The sequence below is a fragment of the Procambarus clarkii genome, chromosome 4 (genome assembly GCF_040958095.1).
Source record: "Procambarus clarkii isolate CNS0578487 chromosome 4, FALCON_Pclarkii_2.0, whole genome shotgun sequence".
Classification (NCBI taxonomy): Eukaryota; Metazoa; Arthropoda; class Malacostraca; order Decapoda; family Cambaridae; genus Procambarus; species Procambarus clarkii.
The window spans coordinates 40,431,916-40,458,162 of NC_091153.1; the positions used below are offsets into that span (position 1 = coordinate 40,431,916).

The window sequence follows — 26,247 nt, forward strand, 5'->3', positions numbered from 1 at the left end:
GAGAGGATAGAGGTGTGTGTGTGTGTGTGTGTGTGCGAGAGAGGATAGAGGTGTGTGTGTGTGTGCGAGAGAGGACAGATGTGTGTGAGAGGATAGAGATGTGTGTGAGAGGATAGAGATGTGTGTGAGAGGATAGAGGTGTGTGTGAGAGGATAGAGGTGTGTGTGTGTGTGTGCGAGAGAGGACAGATGTGTGTGAGAGGATAGAGATGTGTGTGAGAGGATAGAGGTGTGTGTGAGAGGATAGAGGTGTGTGTGTGTGTGCGAGAGAGGACAGATGTGTGTGAGAGGATAGAGATGTGTGTGAGAGGATAGAGGTGTGTGTGTGCGAGAGAGGACAGATGTGTGTGAGAGGATAGAGATGTGTGTGAGAGGATAGAGGTGTGTGTGTGTGTGCGAGAGAGGATAGAGGTGTGTGTGTGTGTGTGTGCGAGAGGGGGCACCCGTCACTCTGGTAAGAGCAAGACGGCGACCGCATGGCCGGGCCCACCATGGCGGCCCACATGCGCCACAGGCGGCCATCACCAACACCAACACTGCCTACACCCAAAGTGACTGACGGAGACAAGCCTACACACAAACATTAAATATATATATAGTGACTTCATTTCAAGATTTACCATTTGTATACTTATAAAAAAAATAATTTGTCGTGGCATTAACCTCGGCGCAATGGATGTTGTAAGCAACTTCTCTCACCCCCACAAGACCCCCACCAACACTTCCAAGATGGAGACCTCCCTCTCCTCCCCCACCAATACACCCCATTAACCTCCCCCATCAACCCCACCCACCCCCCCCTCACACGCCCTTTCTCCCAAGAGGGAACGTCACCAAAGATATTACGAGTTAACTTCACAAAACTTAGATGAGTAGGCGGCCAATTTGTATTCATAAACTAATACGGGGCCTTTTCCACATATATTTATATACAAATAGCCATAATGACTCAAGGATTTATAGGTGGAGGGGTGGGCCAATAGGAGTGTGGCAACCACTGGTCTTCCTCTTCATGGAATGCAAAAATTAAATTAAGTTTGTCATTGAATTAACCAAGGATTATTAATTAATTAACTAATACTGCTGAAGACTTGCTACCTAGGGGAAATAAATGAAAATATTGAGGGGGGAGGGGGCGATTCGATCAATCGTTTCGAGTACATAATATTTGTACACATATTTAGATTAAATTATATACTCCAAGTTAATCATTATAAAGAGTTAGTCAGTTTAGTTCATTTATTATGCACCCTATACCCATCTTGGGGGAGGTAGTGGAAAGGGTTACAGAGGCACATAATGGGCTGAGGGACTGAACCCCACAATTCATTATAAAGGAAATCTGGATTTTTGACTAAAAAATATATAGTGGAGATCAGTGAAAACAAATAACAATTTGAATTTATACATCATGATCTCGTTTTCTATGAGGGAGCGTCGGTGTCGGCGTGTAAGCGCCCCAAGTTGGGCAACAACAATAACAACACAACTCTCCCTCAGGTGGTCGAGGCTCGGTAGCTCACTCCTCTGTCACCGGCTGCTTCTTCAGGTCTGTCTAATTACCAGTTGGCCCTCCCCGCGCTACACGGCGCCCTCTACCAGTGCCCAGGCGGCCTTTTAATCCGACTGTCAAGGTGGAGGAGGGTAGCTGGAGTGGGAAATAATTTAGGAAGTGTGGTGGGGTGGGGGAATCAGGGCGGCCCCACCATTAGGGGGGATGGGGGGGAAATTCCTCTTTGTGAAGGATACTGTGTGGCAGAGACTGCGTGTGCTGTGTCCCTCTGGCCACACATGCCATAATATAGCTTCTCTACAGGCCTTTATCGCCATTTTGTTTAGCCCGTTCCAGCTTGCCGTTATTGGACGACACATCTTCTATTGCAGTGAGATATAAGCAAAGATATTTTTTTTCTGTTTTTTCCCCCCCCCTCTTCTCTTCTCTCTCTCCCCCCATTTGTGAAAGTTTATTTATTTTAGCCTTATTGTCATGCTACACCAATGTGATCAGCTTTAATACTATGAATCTAAGTGTTTTTAGGTAGCATTTGTAATGTATTTTCTTAAATTATGAAGGAAATATTTATATGTTAAGATAGGTTGACTTGAGCTCCAGCAGCCAAGGCTGCTGTTTGTCTGGCCAACAAAAAAGTCTTAACACAAAGAACCGCTTTGCAATTGTTTTTTTTTCTTTTGTGACAATTGTGTCAGTGAGTCTCATGGTGAGAGACACACACACTAGGTGAGTACACTTGCATCATACTGAGCGAGGTGGAGAGTTGTATAGACTAATTGTAGTGTCCGGCGGCCATTTCCAGACACTAATCGGTTCTCCAGTTAAAAGGAAGATTAATTTTTTGTTGGATAATTAGCAGAGATTGTATTCAAGGGAAGTGCAGCATCCCAATATCGAAGGTAGTGTATGTGCACTGTTTTAAGGGCACCGGAGTGTAACAATAGACTGTGAACTGGGCACTCTAGAGCAGGTATGTCTAGCTCAGGATGCCCTCCGAGGGCCATATGGGTCACATTTGTGTTGTCATGAGGGCCACACCACAACGGAAGTCATTTAATACAAACTATTGCTGAATATTTTTCTTACTTAAACTTAGAAATATACAATGTGAATATAAATGGTTTAACGGCTAGCCACACTCATGAATGCAAAGTAATGACGTACTGTACTGTAGTTTAACAAAAAAACAAAATCTTTTTTTTAAGGGCACCATAGACTTCTATGCAACAGCAACAAATACATTGTACAAAAATTACATCAGTTCAAAATGAAAATTTATTTACAATTATTCAATCATTTTTAGTGTTTTGTCCTGAGGCTTGACACCTTTTTTTAATGACAATTTTTGCTATGTCTGGCTGAAATGTCTGTGTAGTTCCCACTTTGATCGGAAATGACAAGTGTTGATCAGTCAAATGTTGATCAGTCAGAAGTGTTGATCAGTCAAATGTTGATCAGTCAGAAGTGTTGATCAGTCAAATGTTGATCAGTCAAATGTTGATCAGTCAGAAGTGTTGATCAGTCAAATGTTGATCAGTCAGAAGTGTTGATCAGTCGGCCTTGTTCTCTGAGAAGATTTTTGTTGATTTCACGAAGGAAAATAATTGTTCACACACATAGGTAGAACCAAACATTCCCATAATCCTTGTGGTAAACTTTCTAAAGTTTTTAAACTTTTCCTGAAGGTATGATAAGAAACCAGGTATCCCCACAATAAGATACTTTGCTCTGAGTGTAGAATCTGACTGCATTTCTAATAGTTCTATCTGCAGGCTTTCTCCTGCCTTGGCAATATAAAAGGTGAATGGTGCTGAGAATAATGTAAAGTGGTGTTCAAAAGATGAGAAATCACAAAATTTTTCCTGAAATTCCTTTGATAACAATTCCAGGTGACTGTTATACTTAGCAAAGCTAAGTAGGGCAAGTGTTGTACTTAGCAAAGTCTAAGTTGTACTTTGTTGTACTTTGCTAAGTCTGTACTTAGCAAAGCTAAGTACAGACTCAGTATTGGAAGCGTTTTTTCGGCTCTTTGCACTTAGGACTGTGAACCTTACCTTACCTCAAGGTAAGGTAAGTAGGAAAATGAACTAAGATTTCATTTGACAACTGTGACCTCCATAAGCTTAGTTTTGTAATGAAGCACTTTATATCATCATACATCTGAGTGATGAGTTTGTTTTTACCTTGTAATTTCAAATTAAGATCGGTTAATTGTGCAGTGATGTCCACAGCAAAAGCCAGATCCTGGGGCCAACTTTCATCTTTTATTTCCTCTGTGTTTTGATCTTTCATCTCCAAAAACACAATTATTTCTTGTCTTGGCAAATAAAATCTTCTCAGTACTTTGTGACATGACAATCAACAGATTTCTGTGTAGAATAGAACATTGGTAAATTGATTATCCATATCTGCCAACAACTGGCTGAATTGGCGGTGGTTGAGAGCACGGCTTCTGATATAGTTCATTGTCTTTGTGACCAAACTAAGCACATGATCCAATTTTAAAATCCTTGAACATAAATTTTGCTGATGAGAATAATGCAGTGAAAATGTGCAGATGATGAATCTGGATGCAAGTTTTTTATTTTTGTTCATAACTTGGCATCAACACTATTATATCTGCCCACCATATTCACAGCACCGTTGGTAGATAAGCATGCAAGTTTACTCAAATCCAAACTATAGTCATGTAGAACCTGCTCGACTTTCTCAAAGCTGTCCTAGCTTATTGTAGTATTATGCATGGTGATCAGTTCAAGCAGTTCTTTATAAATATTAAATTCACTGTCATAGGTCATGATGAAGACCGCAAGCTGTGCTATTTCAGTGATATCAACGGTCTCATCAATAGCAATAGAAAAATGCTCAAATCTTGATTAGGCGGCCTTCAACTGTTGTTTAAAATCACCTTACATATAATCAATCCGTTCAGCAACTGTGTTCCTGGTTAATGAAATATCTTTGAATAAGTGTGCTTTCTCTGGATACAATGAGCCAGTTTTACAAGACATTGCTTTACAAAATCTCCTTCACCGTAAGATTTCCAACTCATGGTGATCATTCGACCGAGTTCATAACTTTCAGTAACGGAAGCTTGCAAGGGATCACATGCAGTCCTCGGGCCACACGTTTGACATGCCTGCGCTACAGTGTCTAGTTCACAGTCTATTGAGGTGTCTTCAGCACTACCATATCCAATGTATTAATCATTGTCTTGCTAATGTGCCTAGAAGGTCCAATAAAAAATTAATAATGCATTGTGTCGGGGAACAGGCAGCCAGCGTGTATTCATACACATTAAACTTATATCGAAGAACAAAACCCCCCCCCCCCCTCCCGTTTGAATTACTGACCACGCCCAGGAAGCAACCCCACAACAAGCTGACTAACTCCTGAGTACCTGCTTATTGCTAGGTGAACAGGAGCTTTAGGTGATAAAAAATGTGCCCAACCATTTCTGTTTCGACCGGGATTTGAACCCAGAATTCTCGATTGAAAATAAGACGACTGTACAGTACTACCGGGACCCTTTAAATATATCAACTATGTTGTTGATACAATATAGTAATTATTCATACCTCTGGGTATACTACACTCAAAATATTTTGTAACTATTAAACACATAAACACCATGTATCTAGGCTACATCATCTTAGCTGAGAAAAGAAAGATCCCATGCTGTCCCCGTGGTATAGTGGAAAGACACTTGCCCAGCGCTTTGCGAGCACTTTGGCCTGGGTTTGTATCCTGGCCAGGGATGATAATCCTTATCTGTAGCCTCTGTTCACCCAGCAGTAAATGGATACCTGCTCGATAAACGTTTAGGTGGGTCGTATTCCGGGGAAAATTTGGATTAAGGACCTGCCTGAAATACTATGAGTGCTAGTGGCTTTACAAGAATGTAAGATCTCATATTAAAAAAAACAAATAGCACTGATCCAGATGAGGCAGAAGCTGCTTCCAAGATGAAACTGTATCATGGCTATCAGTTTGACTGTACAGTAATAGGGAATGTATATTAGGTTTCGCACACACAGTAATTCTTGTGAAATGACGAAAAGTGCAAATTGTAAATAAGGTTGTATGGACATACACTAGGATTCATGTGAGCATGGGCAGTGGTGGGAAAACTGGCTTTTGATAACAATATTATAATGTGCTACACCAACAACAGAGTAAAGTAAGAAGCATTTTCACTATTTTTTTTTAATTAAGTGGATGACATTTAATTATTCCTGCATTTCAGGGATCACTGAGCAACAAATATCTACTGTATGCAATAAATAGACTGGTATTGCACTGATGAGCATTATACATAATACATGAATTGATAATTATGACCAATACAATAGTCATAATAAATTAAAGTAATTTGGACTGCACATACATTATTTCTTAGTCTTCAGTATTGTATCTGTTGAAAGCTTTCTTAGCCAGCTACACTGTGGTGATACACTATAGACTGCTTTTTATTTCACCCCATTCTCCAAAAGAGATGGAACAAGTTTTATCTCTTAGATACATCCTGTCTTGAGGTTATCTTGAGATGATTTCGGGGCTTTAGTGTCCCCGCGGCCCAGTCCTCGACCAGGCCTCCACCCCCCCAGGAAGCAGCCCATAACAGCTGACTAACTCCCAGGTACCTATTTACTGCTACGTAACAGGAGCATCAGGATGAAAGAAACTCTGCCCATTGTTTCTCGCCAGCCCCCGGGATCGAACCCGGGACCACTTAGACCACTAAGACTGGGACTTAGATATTTGTTCAAAATATCTTCCAAAGAGATACTTAGAACAGGCATGCGCCGATGTCACAGTGGTCACACACACACTCCCGCACTCCTGGAAAGACAAGTACTGGGAAGCTGGGACACCAGGAGTGTAGCTCTCATCCTGTAATTACTTTGGTAATTACACTGAAGCAATTGTCCTGCAAGTGATTTGGTCTGGGTTCGAGTCCTGGTCAGGAAGGATTGATTAGATGCCAATCCTTAACGTTTCTCCCTTGTTCACCTAGCACTAGCTTGGTACCTAACTTGATACAAATTAATAGGTCATGTTTGAGGGCAAACTAACAGAGTAAAGTTAACCATGTGCTATGGGAAGGAAAAGCTCTCAGCCTGTTAACAGGAGTCAGTAATAGTCTTTTCCTGTACAGTACTCACTTGTGTTAAAAAATATATGTATTGGGTTGAATGCACTAAACTGATCAGTTATACATCAACAAAAATTCATATTTGATACAATTGAAATACTTCAAATGGCATTGTGATAAGTTAAACAGTAACTAAAGAACCTAACCAAACGTAAAACTTAACCAATCTTAGGTCTATTAAGCACCATATTAGGCTTCATACATACATATACTATACTAGGCCTAGTGCAAAACCTGAATTATTTTCAGAGCAACATTATTATTATTTTTTTTTTTTTTTTTTTACATTCAAAGTAATTATAGTAGCTATAAGCACAGGGCAGGAAGAGGGAGTCTCTCCGTGTACCACATCAGGCTCAAGTTCTCTGTATTACACTTAATTTACCAAAATCTATCATGACAACAAATTAGAGCTGTAATGCCCATGAGACATTTCAAGACCTTAGCTTAAGTGGAGCAATGCAACATATCTTGATAAGTATTGTAAATTATATTCTCTAATTATTTTAGTTTATTGTTCAGTTCTTAGACAGATAGGAGTGACTCTTAACTTTTAAAAGGCACAGATATTTCAAAGACTTACATTGTGGTGTGCTTAGCTAAAAAAAAATTCACAAATTAAGTGGGGAAAATATTTATCGAGATTAGAGCACGGGAGGTAATTGCAGATTGCAATTGGAGCCGTGTTAGCGGTTAATTGGGCTCTCATGCTTGAGATGCCTGTTCACCAGATCAATGAATGTGTTTATGTATAATATAATAATGTTATAAGTGCATCCTTATTTATATAAACCTATGTTACTGAATGGTCCAGGACGGACCAAACCGTCATCATCTCTTCAATTTCTAGTGTGTGTGGTTTGGTCAACAGGCTACATTACTACATGTGATGCTAAGCTTGAATGTAGTCAAGACTCTTATGTTCCATTCAGGAAACAGCTTAACTATGTGATTCAAAGTAATTGTTGGCCTTGATCATTCTTCGTGGTCAAATTATAAACATTTTAAGAAGACAAGTTCTGCGGTGAGTTGCAGTAGAAAGGGCATATACAGTGATGCATTACCTCCTTTTTCAAATGGAATCCGTTCCCAGAGACGGATTTGCGGACCTGGTCGAACATTACACAATTTGGAAAAGTTAATAATATTGATAGGGAGCATGGATTTTTTGCCAGATTGCAATTGAATAGCATCAGAATGGTTAAACCTGAAGGTGGTGGTTGGTTGAAGGTGGTGGAGGCCAAAACCGTCAGTACAGTAATTTCAAAGCGTTATATGACAGTGCTAGGGAGACGGGACACATGAGCGTAGCTCTCATCCTGTCATCTCACACTTAGGTAATTACACTTAGGTAATTACCTTGCTTTAATGAATGCTAAATAAGCAACTGAATACATGTTTTGGAAAGCATTTATACTGTATACTTATTTTGCTACATGCAATAGGCTAAACAAAAGCAAAAATCAGCTAAGGGAATTTATGAAGAGCATTTTCCTATATCAGTCAGGTGCACTGTTATCTGCCTGCGGACTACAGTTCTGTATGTTTCTGGGGATGGACATACTAGGACACAGTGGCAAACTGTCTCTGCTTTCTCCTACCTCTCTATCAATTATACCATTTGTGACATATGTATACGAAATTTCCTAAGCTTAATCCTAGGGATTTCTCATCTCTAAAGGTGTGTAACAATGGCCGACTGTGAAGGAAGCAAGACTGCAGAGCAGCCAACTGAAAAGGAAACCCCCAAGGTGGCAGAAGGCCAAGTGGAGAAGGATGCTCCTACAGAAAAGAAAGATGAAAGTGCGAGTGAGTATTGTACATGTATTGCAGTTTGTATATAACATGACAGGTTTTGTTTATCAAGATGTGTGAAGACATCCTTGCTCCAACCCTTTTCCGTCAATGTGAAGGTTAAGTTTATATACAATTCTGAAAGGATTAAGAATTAATATTTCAGAAATTGCCAATTTTTAGGGAATTGCAAGACCATAGAATACAGAATTAAGATTTTATCAAGGTAATTGACATGACATTTCCATGAAATAAGTCATAAATATTGCTAATGGCAACTTTCTTTTTAAGTGTATTGAATACAGATTTATTCCAATGAGAAATATCTTCAAATGTAAGTGTTCTTTCAAGAATAAAATGCTTTATTATAAAATGTTGTACAGTATTATTAGAAACAGCTGAGTGAGTTAGGTTCATGGGAGAGAGATAACAATAAACTATTCTTGCAGCAGGAACTGGGGAGTGTGAAGGTGCTATTGGTGGGATGAGAGACCCCAGCGCAAAGCTGGAGGTGGAAGATAGTGATGAGGAATACAGTGATGAGGACTACGAGGATGAGGACTACGATGGGAGTGAGGGGGAGGAAGATAAGGAAGGATTCATGAGTATGCTTCAGAATTTCTTGATGAATAAACTTCACCTGAGTGGAGGTGCAGACACACCGCAAGTAAGTTTTGGTTGTTTTTCCATATGAACGTGAACGTTAACATTTTTGGCGACTGCTTTTATTTAAAAAATATTGGATGAATTTTGACACTTGTTTCATGACGAATTTTGTCATTTGATCCAAAATGGTTTTAATATACATTTTATGATTAAGTAACGTTGATACAATAAATAAATTTGCTCTCTCAGTCACTTGAAAAAAAGCTTTATGCACTTCAAATTATTTATAAATTTAAAAAGCCAAGAGTTGGTAAACTACCATTAGTTTTTCTCTGTATTTAATTATATATAATGTACAGTGCACTCTTAATTCTATTTGAATATTTACATCTCTTTTTACTATGGGAAAATAATATCATAAGAAATTTTGTGTAAAAAAAAACCAGCGTTGAATGTAATGAAACGCCATTTTCTGGGTGAGTCCCGGAGACTCCCCGGAGCTATCCCAGGCTGATATGCTAATGTCAGACTTTGGCATCAGTCATGTGTATGGAGTTCTTAGGCCTACCGGGGACCACGGCCAGAACCGGGCCCCCTCAGAGAGGCAAGGGGAGCAATGGCCTATAGAAGCCCCCGTGTAGTTGGAAGCATTCTATGTCTGCCATCGACCGGAACAGGCACCCAGAAAGGTAAGCGCCCCAAAACAAACCCCTATTCTGGTTAAAATTGCTACCAAAAACCGAACTAGTGGATAGAACTCCCCAACCGAAAACAAGCAAACTAGTGTGACGTCACACACCGCCGCGCCGCTGTCTGCGCAGCTCCCCCCTCCCCGGGAGGGGGAAGGGGGAGCCCCAGACCCCCCGCGCCGGCTACCCACACCTCAGTTCTTGAGGCTGGATGTCAAAAACGCGAAAAACCACCGACCGGAGGGAGGGAGGGATGCCGGGGAGCCTCCGGGACTCACCCAGAAAATGGCGTTTTATTACATTCAACGCTGGTTTTCTGGGGGGAGCCCCGTCGGCTCCCCTGAGCTAACTACCCACAGACAGAAAAAAGAGGGACTTACCCGGGAGGCGGTCGTCGCTCACTCCTCAACTCGAAGCCGAGACAACTGGCTGCAACCGCCGACCCAAAGCAACACAGGGGAAGGACGAGGAGGTGCGGACTGAACCAGGATCGAAGCGACCCCCACCCCCAAGTCCGGGTCTCGAAAAGCAAAGCGGGGCAGCCCCGGGGCATCCGGGGAAGCAACCAACCGAGCGCGTTGCAACAGACGAAACCTAGACTGCAACGCACGCGCCGCCTGTACCCGAATAGAATCATCAGAGGATTGGGTAAATTGAGTCACAAGCAAGCAGCAACACTCACAGGACTCAGGGTCGAAAGTATCACCGACCCAACAGGCAGCGTGGCAGAGGCAAAAACAATGAGGGTCACCCCGATACAAGGGGACCGAGCAACCCTCAAACTCGCACACAGCGAGTGGGGACTCCGGGGTCCATCCATCGGACCCACGCGCCCCCTAGGGGATTCCCAGGGTCCTGAGCGTTTACTCTAAGAGGACTCGCGCTCAGGTAGTCCCAGGCAGGGTGCTGCAAACCGGCGCCCAAAACTACCAAGCAAACTTCTAAAGCTGAACCCCAGGGACGTGTACACTCACGGGGACCTAGCAGGGGGCGCCACCGAGGAGAACAGTGGAAGGGCAAAAACAAACTGAAGAAAATGACAGAACCCCCCACCAGGCAAAAACAAAAAGAAAAACAAAACCCAGCAAGAGGACAGCGAACCCCAAGGAATAGAGCCGGCCGCGATGTCGGGAAATACAAGCTGAGCAGCACCCTGCGCCCCTACCAGTGCAAACTGCCTCTTACCTGCCGGTAACAAGGGAGAACAGAACACCCAAGAGCCCAACAGGCAGCCGAAAAACCGAAAGGTAAAACGGACCAGCAGAGGCAGACCCCGAGGAGCCTGTGGAAGGTGGCCCCAAGCCCCAAGGGCAGTACTTACAGGGCACCTAGGGAAGGCAGCCCTAGGCGCATGCAGCCCGAGTACTGAAGATAACTCCTGGCTCTCGCACCCAAAAAACCAACACCACACGCAAAGCACAGTGCAGTAGCGACACCGGAGCCAGAGCACACGACCATCGCCTATAGCATCAGCCTCAAGAACTGAGGTGTGGGTAGCCGGCGCGGGGGGTCTGGGGCTCCCCCTTCACCCTCCCGGGGAGGGGGGAGCTTCGCAGACAGCGGCGCGGCGGTGTGTGACGTCACACTAGTTTGCTTGTTTTCGGTTGGGGAGTTCTATCCACTAGTTCGGTTTTTGGTAGCAATTTTAACCAGAATAGGGGTTTGTTTTGGGGCACTTACCTTTCTGGGTGCCTGTTCCGGTCGATGGCAGACACAGAATGCTTCCAACTACACGGGGGCTTCTATAGGCCATTGCTCCCCTTGCCTCTCTGAGGGGGCCCAGTTCTGGCCGTGGTCCCCGGTAGGCCTAAGAACTCCATACACATGACTGATGCCAAAGTCTGACATTAGCATATCAGCCTGGGATAGCTCCGGGGAGCCGACGGGGCTCCCCCCAGAAATGACAATATTTGCTAAGGCTTTTGTCTTCTTTTATATATACAGTATATTATATTTAGGTTTTGGCATTTCCTGCGAATGTACTTATCCTAAATTTGTTTTAAATATATTCGCTTCAGTAAAATATTGTAATGTAATTTTTTAAAGTTTAGAAATTTTCTATTTACTGAATATATTTATTTATTTGAAATTAAGTGCAGTATGTTACATATTCACTTCCTTAATATCTTGTGTATTTTTACCCAGTGAGAATGGGATAAGGATTAAAGGAGCAGGAGTGAGAGGGGTTGGGATGGACTTGATATTTTAATAAGTCAAGGTTAGTAGATGACAATGAAATCCCCCCCCCCCCCCCCTCAAATCTTTAAATCTTTATCCTGATCCCTCCCAAGTCGTGTATATAGTCATAATGGCTTGGCACTTTCCCCTGATAGTTCCCTTCCCTTGCATGTGAAATTTTAGTTTGAAAGGGTTCAGGTGACGGGGTGATTGTGATGATAAGTGAGAGAATTAATCATTCGAATTGATGGGGGAGTTGTTTAGACAGTGAAATTGGTTTGATACCAAGAAGTTATGGAACCACTTGCAGACGAGGAGTTGACTAAACCACACACTAGAAAGGGAAGGGACGACGACGTTCAAGTCGACACAATCGACTTGAGAATGGGCCAGGAGGGACCAAAACGTCGTCCTCCCTTCACTTTCTAGTGTGTGGTCTGGTCAACTTATGGAATCATTATTTTGGGTGAAATGACTAGTAAAGTGGGAGTGCGCCTTGAGAATAATGTGACGAATGTAGAATTGTGCTCGGTGGGTCGTGGAAGTTGCAAGAGTAGGTGATTCTTGCAACCCCCCTCTTTTCGAGGACGAAAAGGTGATTCTGTGGATGCAAGTAGTAGGGGAAAGAGAGAGAGAAAGAGATGAAGTATGATAAGAGTAATTGGTATAGTATGTAAAGAGATTAGACAGAAAGAATGTAAAGGAATAAGAAGCATGGGAAAGATGTGAAAAAACGTTACAGAAAAGAGTAAGCTATTTTGACGAGAGGCTAGTGTAAAAACAAGACGGGTGGGAGTTCATGAAAATATTCCAGTGATTGGGAAAATGGTAGGTGGTGGTGAAGAAATTTAAAGGCACTGTTGTATTCTTGTCTAATCTTCACATTTTTCAGTCCATTTTCTGGGGAAGCCCCTCGGTGCTCCCTTAAGCTACATTGCCGAGATTGCTCCCCACAACTGGGTCACATTTCTCACCACCTTTGTGAGACCAACATTGGAATGTGCAGTGGTTGTATGATGCCCATACATCTAGAAACACATCAACAAACTGGAAAAGGTGCAAAGACATGCAACAAAATGGGTTCTGAAACTGAAAGACAAGAGCTACGAGTAGAGGTTAGATTCATTAAATACGCCAAATCTAGAAGACAGAAGAAAGAGGCGATGTGATCACTATGCACAAAACAGTAATAGGAATCTATAAAATTTATATAGTTCCAGGATTCAAGAATTTTTCTGTAAGGACAAGAGGTCATGGATTTAAGCTAACTAAACAAAGCTGCCAAAAAACATTAGAAAGTTGATGTTTGTTCATTAGAAAGTTCACTTTTGCAAACAGTGGTAGACAGTTGGAGCAAGTTAATCAATGTAGTGGAGGCCAAAACCATCAGTAGTTTCAAAGTGTTGTACGACACAGAGTGCTAGGAAGACAGGACACCTCAAGCATAGCTTTCATCCTGTAACTACACTTAGGTAACTACACTTAAACAAGACTCCAGCAACTGATGTAATTACTTTACCTACTGGGAACCAGAGCCAGAACCAGAACTTGGTCCCCTCACAGAAGTGCAGGGAGCAAGTGACAATCTGCCACCTCATGAGGACAGCATCCAGAAAGTCGGTGAAGCTTTACAGACAACAGAAAGGTTCATGGAAAATGAAGCTGGTTTGGGCTCGCAGTCACTCCGTATGTCAACAAGCCACATAAGCGGCACTTTCTCAGCTTGTGAGGCTCAGGTTCCTGATGAACTGGCAGAAGTCAGTTCCTTCCCAGGTTTGAATTTGGCTGGGCCTCATTTGGGAATCTTAGTCAGCATCTCTGTCCCTTCCTCTGGTGGCTTTACTCTGCCTGCAGCTTCATCACTGTCTGGTGTTGGATTGCCCCAGGCAACTTGTCAGTTGGTAGAATGGTTGGTCGAGGAGCTTAAAGTGTCTCTTGAGTTGTATTCCTGCTGGGCAGGGTTTGGCTCTGGGCATTCTACTTGTTTTTTCCGGTTCTGCCCATTTTGCAGTTGCCAGGAATGGTGGGTACAGGCCCCACCTGCCCTTTTGTGGACTTTTGCCAGCCTTCTCTTCAGGTTCAGTTCTGTGGCATCATCCTCCCTCATTTTTCAATGTGTTCACAGATGCCTCAGTTCTTGGGTTGGGCTTCATGACCAATGCTTGCCAGGCCTCGTAGGATCTGTGGCTGGCGCTGTTCTTTCAGGTGAATAGTACTGTGCAGGAGTTTGTGTCCATGTGGCATGCCCTGAGGAGAATTCAGTTTCCTCTAGGCTCCATTCTGACTGCTGCTGTTCATTGCCTGAACCGCAGGGGGCTTTCCTTTGGAGCTGAATGCTTCATGAAGCTTCTGGATTCTTGGTGTTTGATTCTCTGCACAGTTCACATCTAGGGTGTTTCCAGTGTTCTCACAGATGGGTTATCTCGTTCAAACAAATGGGTTATTTTGTTCCATTTCCACAGTAGACCATTGATGATGCATTCTTCTGTTTGCTTTGCAAGAGGTCCAAGAGGTGGACCTCTTTGCATTAGCATGATACCAGCACCTTGCTATGTGCGGGTCTTCCCCCAATCACAAGGCTCTTGCAGTGCATGCTTTTTGACTGGACTGGTTGAGGTGCACCTCTTTCAGCCCCTGGTTCAATTGTTGCTATGGGTTCTTACCAGTCTAGAGTTGTACTCAAGAAGTGTCATCCTTCAGGCTTCTTGATGGCTAGCACAGCCATGGTTTCCAACTCTTCTAGCCTGATATCCAAACCCGGATGTATTGTGTGGTTCTGCTGCTGTCAGTACATCAGCTTGGCGATGTACCTCACTGGTATGACCACCTCTGCTCTATGCATCTGGAGTTTTTGACATGGGTCTACGTATCACCATTTGGATGACGAGCAGGTAGTGGGATTATTAGCATCCAACTTGTCTTTTTCTTCAATGGCAATAGTATGATGTTGCCTGGCATTCATTTTGTTGCTTCTTATTGTTCAGCATATGCAGAGCCACTGTTGCTTGTATTCGGCGTCAATATGTCTTTGGTACTATTCTGCAAGTTGTTTCGTGGATTTTTTCACCTGTGACTTGCTCATGCTCCTCCTTAGTCCTGGTCTCTTGTCAGGGTTTCAATGTCTCTCTCTTCTCACTTCATGGTTTGTCCCCTTTGGCCAGAGATGTCTTTCTCATGGCAGTGTTTTTGCTAGCTCTTGCCTCTGGCTGCCGGGTGGGGAAGCTTCTTGCTCTTCTCCAAAGGCGGGGGTTCTGCTTCCTTGGCCCTGGTGGGCACTTTGTTCATCAGCGGCCTGCTCTTCTTTTCTGGCGAAGAATGAGTCGGGTAGCTTCTGAAGGGGTGCGGAAGCTTTATGCGTTCTCCAAAGGCGGGGAGGGGGGGAGGTTCTGCTTCCTTGGCCCTGGTGGGCATTTTGTTCATCAGCGGCCTGCTCTTTTCTTCTGGTGAAGAATGAGTTTGGTAGCTTCTGAAGGGGCCCCTTTGATGATTGATGCTTTGTTGGTCCAGGCAGGGTGCATAATTTGTTGTGTCCAGTAGTGGCTCTTCACTGCTACCTGTGGGCCACCAGGTCTGTCTTGGTTGACGCATTGTTGGCTGACCCTGCTTCCTTTGTCCCTGTTCCAAGGCTCGCATTAATCCTGTCATCTGCAGTGTTATTAAGTCTAGCCAACCTATGGTCTGCGCTTGGGCCAACAACATTTGTAAGTACAGTACACTGCTTTAGTGGCAGAAAACTTGACAAGTCCTGGGTTGATATTTCTGCTGGGGGGTTTTGGCAATCTTACAGGGTTCTGGCAGCCTGGTATTTGGTTAATGTCCTTGGTCCAAATTGGTCATTTATTTTGTTTTGAGCCAAGTTTCCTGGCCTGGGATCTTTTCTTTGTCTCGGTTCATGGTAGTTTTCCTGCTCCCTGGAGAAGTAGAACCACCACCTCCTTCGCTGCATCCCATGTTTTTTAACTGTGGTTATTTAGCTTCAGGAAGCTGCCAAGTGGCTTTCCCAAAAATCCAATATTGAATTGATATAAATATGATTTGCCTCTATCTGGTAGAGCCCCGATGGTTTCCCGAATCCTCTCCTCAGTGCACGTTTGTCGTTTTTTTTCAGTAGGTTCTTCAATGGCTCCAGAACCAATTCAGAGATGACGGATATCGGCACTAGCACATTCAACCTAATTTTGAGTGAACCAGCTGTTTTGTTTGAATTGTTTGCAGAGTTGTTTGGCAGTTTCAGAGCTTTTTCTGTGATCCTTGCAGTTGTCTGTAAAACCTCAATGACTTTTGGATACTTTCCCTGTGAGGTGGGGAAATGTCACTTATTCCCTGTGCCTCTGTGAGAGGATGGGGGGGGGGGGGACAAAGGTTCTGACTCTTGGAATTGGTAGGCCCAAACAGAACTCCTGTGACTGATATGACCCAGCAGTGGAAGAGCAATCTCAACAAGGTAGCTTTTGGGAGCCATTGGGGTTCTACCAGTAAAATGCATTTCCTTGCATTCAGTGCCAGGTATTTTGGACTAAAAGTTGAGGGGTCAACAATTACAGTTTCAGATGAATTGTAATGTAACTTGAAAGAATTATTACTACCACTCCAATGTTCTGTTTGTTGTTGAACAAAAGTTCCATTTTAGTGTCATGGACTCAAATATCAGAGCCACACATGGAAGAAGTTTTAATAATAAATGTTTAATTACCCGGTAATCAAGGGTTTTCCTGTTTTATGAGTGATTAATGTCAACTTTAATGTTACGTTTTCTCTTATTCCATTTACTTGTGTGTTCCAGGTACTGGAAGAGGTAAACATTGAAGGTGTTGTGAAATACATCAAGAGTGGACAGTGCAAGAATGTTATAACCATGGCAGGAGCTGGCATATCAACATCTGCAGGTTAGTCTTTGTGGGACTTTCACTTAAACATCACTACAAATTAGTCTGAAATCTTTATACTTTTTAAAGTATAGACTTTTTGATTTACTGAATATATTTATAATTTTTGTTTTGAGTAGTCAGAGATAAGAGTCGATTTTGCTTTGCTGTACTATAAACCATTCTCACCATGGACATTTATACAGATTGTATGGTTTACTAGAAAATGTATGTATTATATTAAGTCTTAAACCTGTCCACTCTACATAGAAGGGGGCTGTTTACGTTTTGTTGAGGACGTTTGTACAGTTCCTGTGTAAATACCTCAATATGTACATGCGTGAGTGTCTGTGGTGTGATGATGGATTGTATACTAATAGCAGCACCATATGGGATTTAAACATTTGTAAGAATTTGACTATTAGCATTTCAATCATTAACCAGCTTCACACTTTCATGGGTCATTCAGCTCCAGAAAAGGTGTAAAAAATATTAGAAGGAAGGTAAAGAACCGTATAACCAAAGAAGTCATAAACGCATTTATGCGTTTATCATATCATTAATACGAGTAAGGTTTAATAAACCATGTATGGTTGAAAACGGATAAACCAGCATTAACAAACTCCACAGCAGCACTTGAGTTTCATTGGTATCTCAAGCAATCAGTCAATTCCACTTGCAAGAAACAAACTTTGTGACAGAACTTCGAAGCAAATCCTTGGCAGTTCTGGACAAGCAGCCATGGGAAGCGAACTGTACACATCTTTGAAAATGAAGGGAAGGTAGTTAATAAAGAAATATTGATATCATACACAGGTTGTAACTAAAGAAAGGTGCTGAAGCAATAGAGAACTTGTGAAGAGAATTATTCCACTCGAGGGTAAGCCTTCTTGTTCAAGTGTGGTTTGTTGTGACCGAGCCCTCCCAAGTCTACTAAAGCTAATATCATGTGGGCTCTATTGCACCGAGTGATGGAGAGGGATTGTATCGGTGTTCTGTAGCCTGGCTTCAATCAGAATCAGTTTCATTCATTAGGGAAGGGAAGGGAACTATCAGGAGAAAGCACCAAGCCATACAACTATATAGCACTGGGAAGAGGTCAGGATAAGGATTTGGGATGGGACTGGGGGGAAGGAATGGTGCCCAACCACTTGGATGGTCAGGGATTGAACGTCGACCTGCATGAAGCAAGACTGTCGCTCTACCGTCCAGAGGGAAGCAAACTACATGCAAACTCCATGTAGTTCCCCTCCGTGGTGCCTCCTTGCCGTGGTGAGGGGCTCACGTACACCTCCCTGGGACCGGTGTGGGTTGCCCGTGCCCCCTCTCCTTCCCCCTCTTTGGGTGGTGTACGTGCTGAAGGGCACCATGTAGGGGCCTTGTGAGCCATCGGACCACCCGCTGGAGGGGTCGCCTGTGAGAGACCGCCCTGAGTGGATGGTTGGGTGTCCAGGCTGGGGCGATAGGGGGACTGGGGTCTTAGCACCAGTGTGGGAGAATGAACGAAGTAGTAGGACTCCCCTGTTGAAAAGGGGGAGCACCGCTGGGGACGACACACCCTTCCAGCACTGGCCCGCGCTTGGCCTCCCTGGCTGCCCTGGTAGGTGGTATCCCGTGGTTCCAGGTCCCATCTCTTTTGTTTGGTTTGCTGTATGGATAACGACTTGCCTTCTATTACCCAGGCTCATGGGGTGGGCGACCAGGCCCCTGAGTCGGACCGTCCTGGAAGACCGGGATCTGTAGCCCCCGCTACGGGACCCAGTTTAGGCCCAGACCGGACTCTTCCTCCCTGCTCCCCTCCCTCCTCTGTGGTTGGGTCAAGCCCCAAGCCTGCTGTGGTGACTGTCTCGTCCCCTTGCACGGCTCCATCCTTTGTGACTACTGCACCTTTCGACCCGTCTCTATCTAAGGGTTCTCATCGCCGTCCCCGACACGGCCGCTCTCGTATGCTCCCTTCCCATCCTACTTCGTTCCATGCTTGTTTGGTCCTGATACATGGACTAAATACTTTGACCTCCAACCTTTGGATTCAACTCCTCCTGATGATTTTTCCCTTCATAGGCATCTTGTCGATTCCGTGGATGCCTCTATCACCTTCAACCCCACTCGTCTTGGTACCCCGTGTCGTTGCTGCTCCTTCTCAGGATGCAGCCGCCCGCTTGGCCGCCTTATCCTGCCTTGGGCGAGACCCCTGTTCGGGTCTCGAAGAACGCCCGATTGAATGCCAGTGTTGGCACTGTTCTCCTCCCGCACCATGTTGCGACCGGTGTTAGGGATCTCAAGGACTGCCACGAGGATATCAAGCATATCCTCGAGGCTCAGGGTCATTCTGTACTCCAGATGGATACATTTACTCGTCCCCCTCGTGGTCATCGCCGTCTGCCCCTTAGGGTTGTGAAGGTTACCTTTGATGGTAGGTCCCTTCCGCCCTCTGTCATTCTTGCTGGTGTCAGATGCTCCGTTCAGGAATATGTTCCCTCTCCGAGGCTCTGCGGTAAGTGCTGGAGGTTTGGGCATGGTACCCTCAAACGCTCTAGTCCTGTCTCTCTCTGTCCCCTGTGTGGAAGTGAGGGTCACTCCAAGTTAGAGTGCACTTTCTTCCCAGGCCCGCTGCCTCAATTGCGGTGAGGCCCACCCTACTTTCTCCCGTGCGTGTATTCGCTACAAACTTGAGGCGGCTGTCCTCAGCTTGAAGCACCGAGACCCGTTTGTCTTTTCCTGAGGCTCGGCGCCAAGTTCATCGTCTTCCCTCTTTCGCCGGTGTCTCCTATGCTCGCGTGGTGCGCTCTTCCTCTCCTCGTCCTTCCCGCCTTCCTCAGTCTCACAACCGCTTCCGAGCCTTAGACCCGGACACACCCACCCCCACCTCCCCTGTTTCCCTCCGTTCTGTTCCGAAGGGTCCCCTCCTGGTTCTCTGTCTAGGGCTCCCCTTCTTTTCTACCCAGTCTGTCACGTCTCCTGTGTCTTCTATTTCCTCTCCTTCTAGTCCTCCTTCCAGTCCTTCTCCTCCATCTCCTGGCTCTGCACGCTGCCTGACTGTGCGGGCCGACGTCCATCGCTCTCCTGATGGTTTGGTGCTCGCTCTCGATCTTCTTCTCCTATCGAGACACTGGAGTCTGTTGCCCAGTACGTTGCTGCTGGGACGCCTGTATCTTTTGAGTCAGAAGCGGAAACCTGGCTCCTCTCCTTCCTCCTCCCCTGTCGGTAAGAAAGCTTCGCTTTCTTCTTCACCCCCTCTCTGATTCTATCATTCCTTCCCCTCCCGCTTCGGTGGTGGTGCCCCCTGTTCCTACTGTGGGGGTTTCTTTAGCCCCTGGTTCCATCTCGGTTACTGCCCTTGCTGAGGTGCGCTCCCCTCTTTCTGCCCCCCATCCTCCCCTTCCTTCTCCTCCAGACCCTGCTCGTCCACCTTTGATCCGTCCTCCTGCTTCTTGCCCTCCTTCTTTACTCAGTTTACCCATGCCCCCTAACCCTGACTTCGCTGACCCTGATCCTGACTCTGCTTTTTTAGCGTGCTGTGTTCCTTCTTCACCTTTGTTTCTTCTTTGCTCTCTGTTGCTCTCCTCTCTCTCTTTGCTGATGTCTTTTCTCCAGTGGAACATCCGTGGATTTTACGCCAATTTCCTTGACCTCCAACTTCTCATTTCACAGTTTTCGCCCCTTTGTGTCTGTCTCCAGGAGCCGATGCTTGGTTCTCGTCCTGGTAGCTTCCGTGGCTATTCTTTTCTCTCCCCTCGGTCCATAATTCTTCTGCTCTCTTGATTCGTTCCGATGTTCCCTTTGTCCCCTTACTTTTTTCCTCGCCTCTCCACTGTTCTGCCGCCCGTATCTTTGTGTAGATGGTACACGGTTTGTTCTTTATCTACCCCCCACTGTCCCACTTTCTCTTCCCGATCTTAAACACCTCCTAGACTCCTTGCCGGAGCCTGTGCTCCTGCTGGGTGATTTCAATTGTCGTCATGCCCTTTGGGGTGATGTGCTGACAAACACCCGGGGTCGCCTCCTTGAACCTTTCATCCTCTCTTCTTCCCTGTCCCTTCTTAATTCTGGTGAGCCCACTCATTTGGACTCTCGGACTCGCTCCCTTTCTTGTCTCGATCTTTCTCTGTGCTCGTCATCCCTTTCCTTAGATTTCGGGTGGCGAGTCCTTGATGACCTCCATGGCAGTGACCATTTTCCTATCCTTGTCACTTTTTTCTCCTTTTGCCCTCCTCTCTCCTTCCCTAGGTGGCGGTTTGCCGAGGCTGACTGGCGCCTCTTTACTCTCCGTGCTTGACCTCTCCCTCTCTCCCTCCTTCTTTTTCATGACACTGTCTTTGACGCTGCCCTCCACTCTATTCCTCGCTCTTCCTCTCGGGGAACGCGGAAGTGGTTCCCTGGTGGAGTATGGACTGTGCTCGGGCTGTCCGCTGTAAGCGTGCAGCCTGGAAGAGACATCGCCGCCGGCAGACGGTTGAGTCTTTTCTTTTGTTTCGGAAGGCGAGTGCGGTGGCCCGTAGGACCATCCGTGCGGCTAAACGTGCTTGCTGGGAGTCTTATGTCTCCACCGTTACGTCCGAAACTCCTCTTCCACTGGTCTGGAAGCGTATCCGCAAGATTGCGGGTAAGTTCGTTCCCGATGTCTCACCGGTCCTTCGCCTTCATGGTACTCTTGTGGCGGACCCGTTGCAGGTTGCGACCGAACTGGGTTCCCATTTCTCCTCTGTTAGTTCTGGTTCTCATCTCCCCCAATCCTTCCTTCTTCGTAGCCTCTCCTTGAATCTCGTCCTTTAAATTTCTGTACTTATCTTCACCTTCCCTATAATGATCCTTCTCTCTCTCTGAACTTCAATCTGCCCTAGCCCTTTGTGGTTCTACGGCAGCGGGCTCCGATGGCATTCATTATGAAATGCTTCGCCATCTCCCTCCGTGCACGTCTCAGTATTTACTGAGTCTGTACAATCGGGTCTGGGAGTCGTCGTCAGTCCCTGAAGACTGGCTCGATGCTGTTGTCCTCCCTGTTCGGAAACCAGGGTCTCTCGGGTCATCCCCAAGGACTTCCGCCCTATTGCTCTCACGAGTTGTGTCTGCAAGCTCTTTGAACGTATGGTCAACGTTCGTTTGATGTGGTTCTTAGAGCACTATCGCCACCTCTCCCCTTCTCAATTTGGTTTTCGCAAGTGCCGCAGCACAACAGATGTCCTGGTGAACTTGGAGGTCTATATCGTACTGCTTTTGCTGCGAAGACCTCCGTTGTTGCCGTCCTTTTTGACCTGGAAAAGGCTTACGACACTACCTGGCGGTATCATATTCTGTCTCAACTTCATTCTTTTGGCCTTCGTGGGAACCTCCCTCTCTTCCTCCGGAGCTTCCTCTCTCGTCGTTCCTTTCGTGTGCGGCTTGGTACTGCTCTCTGCCCTTTTCAGCAGTGAGGGTGTACCCCAGGGTAGTGTTCTGAGCACTACTCTTTTTCTAGTTGCCCTCAACGGTCTTCTTTCCTCTCTTCCTTCTGGCGTCTTCTCTGCTCTCTATGTTGATGATCTTACCCTTTGCTGTCGGGGTGATGATTCCCCTCTCCTTCAACAGCGGCTTCAACTTGCGATTGATGCCGTGTCGTCTTGGGCCACCGATCATGGCTTCAAGTTCTCTGCGTCTAAGACTTGTGCTATGACTTTTACTCGGAAGCATGTCGTTCTTCGTCCCTCTTTGTCGCTTTATGGTCATCCCATTGTGTACAGGGATTCCGCGAAGCTTTTGGGGTTAGTCTTTGACACTCGTTTGTCTTGGTCAGCCCATATCTCTTACCTCCGAGTTGAATGCTCTAAGGCCCTTAACCTCCTTAAGGTTTTGTCCCATACTTCTTGGGGAGCGGATAGGCGCACGCTCCTCTATTTGCACTCCTCTCTCGTCCTGTCTAAACTCGATTATGGTTGCCCTGCATACTCTTCTGCTTCTCCTTCTACTCTTCGCCGTCTTGATGCTTTGCACCATACTGGGTTGCGTCTCAGCTCTGGTGCCTTTCGTTCGACTCCCGCCCTTAGTTTGTATGTTGACACTGGCTTTCTCTCTCTTCAGGACCGCCGTGATCGCTACTGTCTTCGCTATCTTGCGCGGTCCTTCCAACATCCTTCCTCTCGCCTCTGTCGTGCATTGACTTTTCCTCCTCCTGTGGTTCCTGTTCCTCTTCATTGTCTCCCACTTTCTGTCCGGTTATCTCGCTTACAGGATTCTCTTTCTGTTCATATTTCTAATGTTTCTCCTCGTATTGTTCCTTCCTTACCTCCGTGGAGAGTCCCCCTTCCCAAGTTTTGTACGTCCTTGACTTGTATTACTAAAGCCTTTACCCCTCCTACTATTCTGAAAAGCCTCTTCCTTGAGCACTTTTCTTCGCACTCCCACTCTATTTCCATCTTCACTGATGGGTCTAAGTCTGCGGACGGTGTGGGCTACTCTGTTGTTTTTCCTGACCGTACTTATATGTGTCGCCTCCCTTCAGAGGCTAGCGTCTTTACGGCAGAACTTTATGCTATTCTCTATGCTCTTCGTCTCTTGCTTTCTCATTCTCATTCCTCCTTTGTGGTTGTAGTTGATTCTCGTAGTGCCCTCATGGCTCTAGGGTCCTTTAATCCTGTCCATCCGGTGGTCATCGAGATTCAACATTGGCTGTTTCTTATTTCTAGTAAATTTAAATCAGTAGAGTTTTGCTGGGTTCCCAGCCATATTGGTGTTTCTTTCAATGAGCGTGCGGATGCTGCCGCTAAGGAAGCTATCCGTTCTTGTCCCATCTCCCGTAAAGTATTCCTTATTCCGACTTTTATCCTGTTATTCATTCTTCCATTCTTGCCCGTTGGCAGGGTTGTTGGTCCTCTGTGGTTGGTAACAAGCTGCGTACTCTCAAACGTAGTGTGTCCCCGTGGCCTTCCTCCTACCACCGTAACCGGCGGTGGGAAACTGCTTTGGCACGGCTGCGGGTTGGTCATACCCGCTTAACCCACGGTCACTTAATGGAGCGCCCCTGCTCCTTATTGTCCGAATTGCGTTGTCCCTCTTACAGTTGTGCATATACTTGTTGAATGTCCTGACTTCCAGGCGAGCGTGTGTCTTGCTTTCCGACCGTCCCTCGCGGTCACTTGTCCCTCGATAGAATTCTAGGTGAATCGGATACTTTTGATATCGTTCGCCTTATGCGTTTTTGTTCTCGTATTGGCATTCTTGGTGATATTTAGCGCCCTCTGATTATTTCGCACTTTGATGGTGCTACATAGCCTTCCCGGTTTGGTGCCTTCTTTTGATAATTACCTTACCTCCATGTAGTTTCCCATGGAGGATCAGAATGTTAAACATTTCTCGGTTCTGTTTTAACTGGTTCACAATTTTGTGAACCACCTCTGGTCACTCTTTCCTGTATCTACTTTCCTAATTGATTATGAACTTTTATTTATATTCCAAGTCATAATGTAGACAATTTGTCACAGTGGAAACGTAGGTGAGCATTAGCCACGCATATAAAGGTTCATCATTTCTTGTCTTCATGAGCCCCTCGCCCTGTTCTTACATCCTCCGCAGGGAATTGTGTAGGTTCCTGCTCATACCTTCCTTGTCGTGGACCGAGTAGATTGTTGTCCATAGCAATGGCTTGCTCATGTGTGGCATTTCTCTGGACATCTTTGTCAGTTGCCCCTTTCTCTCTGTTTATAAAGTTGGAGATAGAAGACTGCCACAGATTTGTCCTTTAACCCTTTTGCTTCATTCCCCAGATTAATAACAAGTGGTTTACTGACTTGATGTGTTATGTCATGAAGAGTTTGTGCTCGTCTTGATCCAAGAGTCAAGCCTGGGTGTAGGTAACGTCTGGCTGGAGGCTTTTTCTAGCCGATTAATTTTTGTTATAATTTGGTTGCACTGATGAGCAGTGGTTGCAAGGGATCCTGTTTGAAACTTGTCCACAGTACAAAGGATACAAATCAGTTCCATGCAGTAAGCTTTCTATATGAATGAAATGTCCTTTACACTTAACTGATGGCATTTTAGACATTTGAAAGCATATTAGTTAATACCTTCATGAAAGTTCAGGTTGGGCAGCGAGTAATATTAGTGATTTATTGTGAGAAAAAGTGCTTAGTTGAATAATGGCATAATTAAAGATTACCCAAGCCAAATAAGGCAGATTGCTCATGAATGCAGTGTTGGGAATGCGGCACAACATACGTACACACATACATATGCCGAAAGAGCAAAGCTCAACCCCCGCAAACACAACTAGGTGAATACATACGTACACACATACATACACACACACCAAAATGAACAATAGTCACACGTGGACAAGATGACACTTGCTACCTGTACCTAAACATGGAGATGTAACAAAAAACTACAGCCTTTGCAATTGCTCTTTCCTGAAATAGCAATAGGCATTAATACAAGTATGGTACAAAGATCCTATACATCAACGGGCATTAGTTAAGAACAACAGTCCTGCCAAATGGCTCCCACCTTGGCAGCCAAGGAAGATCAATTGGGATGGTGTTATGAGCCATAACATCTATAACCACCCAACCTCTTTCCTAACCTTCCCTGGAACGAAGACCACAAGAGTCTCTGGTGGAGTAGCGGTAACGCACCTGCCCCACGAGCGGTTTGGCTTAGATCCGTATCCTGCACACCTCTGTCCACCAGCAGTTATTGAATACCTGGTTGTTAAATGATTGGCGGGTCATATTCCAGGGAAGCTAGTGGGTAAGACTTACCATGAACTATGGGATGGGAAAGCTCTCGGCCTGCTAATGGGAATCAGCAGTCACCTGTTCCTGTGTACAAAAAAAAAACAAAAAACACTACTTTGTTATACTTATGTAAAAAAAAAAAAAAGGCTATGGTGGGACAATAGGTTACATTCTTAACCTTTGACAGGTTACTAAAAGCAAAAGAAAAAAAAATGTGGCTTTAGAGTTCCCAGTCACTTACCAAACAAAAAAGACTCACACAAGCATGAACCACTTGTATACTATCTTCCACCTGTGACATGCCCAAGTCTTGACTTCCATGTAGTGGATTCTGTCTTGCTGCGAGGTATGAAGAGTGCTATTTTGACCTACATTACACACACACACAAATACTGTTCCCCATTTATGTAAACGAATTGACTGCAGGAGTTTAGTCTTATTAGTTGATGTTTGCAGATGATGCAAAGCTAATGAAGGGGGTTGAAACAGATGAGGATTGTAAGAGATTCTCCAAGATGACCTGAACAGGTTGCAGAGCTGGTCCGAGAAATGGCTGCTAGAGTTCAACGCTAGCAAGTGAAAGGCGATGGAAATGGGATCAGAAGTCAGGAGATCAAAAGGCCAATACACAATGAAGGGAAACTACCTTCCTATAACAACTAGAGAAAAATACCTGGCAGTGACCATAACACTAAACCTAACTTCAGAGGCTCATATAACTAGAATAATTTCAGCTGCATATT

The 26,247-nt window shown here is 45.1% G+C and overlaps 1 protein-coding gene across 6 annotated transcripts; it reads left to right on the forward strand.

The window, feature by feature from the left end:
- Positions 1 to 1,430: 1,430 nt before the first annotated feature.
- On the forward strand, positions 1,431 to 16,843 carry LOC138369828 (NAD-dependent protein deacetylase sirtuin-2-like). 6 transcript variants are annotated; one of them, XM_069333583.1, is made up of 4 exons: positions 1,431 to 1,548; positions 8,349 to 8,476; positions 8,911 to 9,128; positions 16,718 to 16,843. In XM_069333583.1, exons 2-4 carry the CDS (start codon positions 8,359 to 8,361, stop codon positions 16,823 to 16,825), a joined length of 444 nt encoding a protein of 147 aa, XP_069189684.1. In that variant the 5' UTR covers positions 1,431 to 1,548; positions 8,349 to 8,358; the 3' UTR covers positions 16,826 to 16,843. The 6 variants fall into 6 exon arrangements, with proteins under 6 accessions (XP_069189684.1, XP_069189695.1, XP_069189697.1 ...); XM_069333594.1 differs by having other exon boundaries at positions 1,443 to 1,550; positions 8,914 to 9,128; XM_069333596.1 differs by lacking the exon at positions 1,431 to 1,548 and adding an exon at positions 1,727 to 1,882 and having other exon boundaries at positions 8,914 to 9,128.
- Positions 16,844 to 26,247: the final 9,404 nt, after the last annotated feature.

What these genes read in the sequence shown, in the direction of transcription:
- LOC138369828 (XM_069333571.1), top strand. Translation starts at nt 2,216, where the DNA reads ATGGTGAGAGACACACACACTAG. An exon ending in AAAGAAAGATGAAAGTGCGA is followed by an intron (nt 8,477 to 8,910) that starts GTGAGTATTGTA and finishes CTATTCTTGCAG; the next exon opens with CAGGAACTGGGGAGTGTGAA. An exon ending in GAGGTGCAGACACACCGCAA is followed by an intron (nt 9,129 to 16,717) that starts GTAAGTTTTGGT and finishes TGTGTGTTCCAG; the next exon opens with GTACTGGAAGAGGTAAACAT.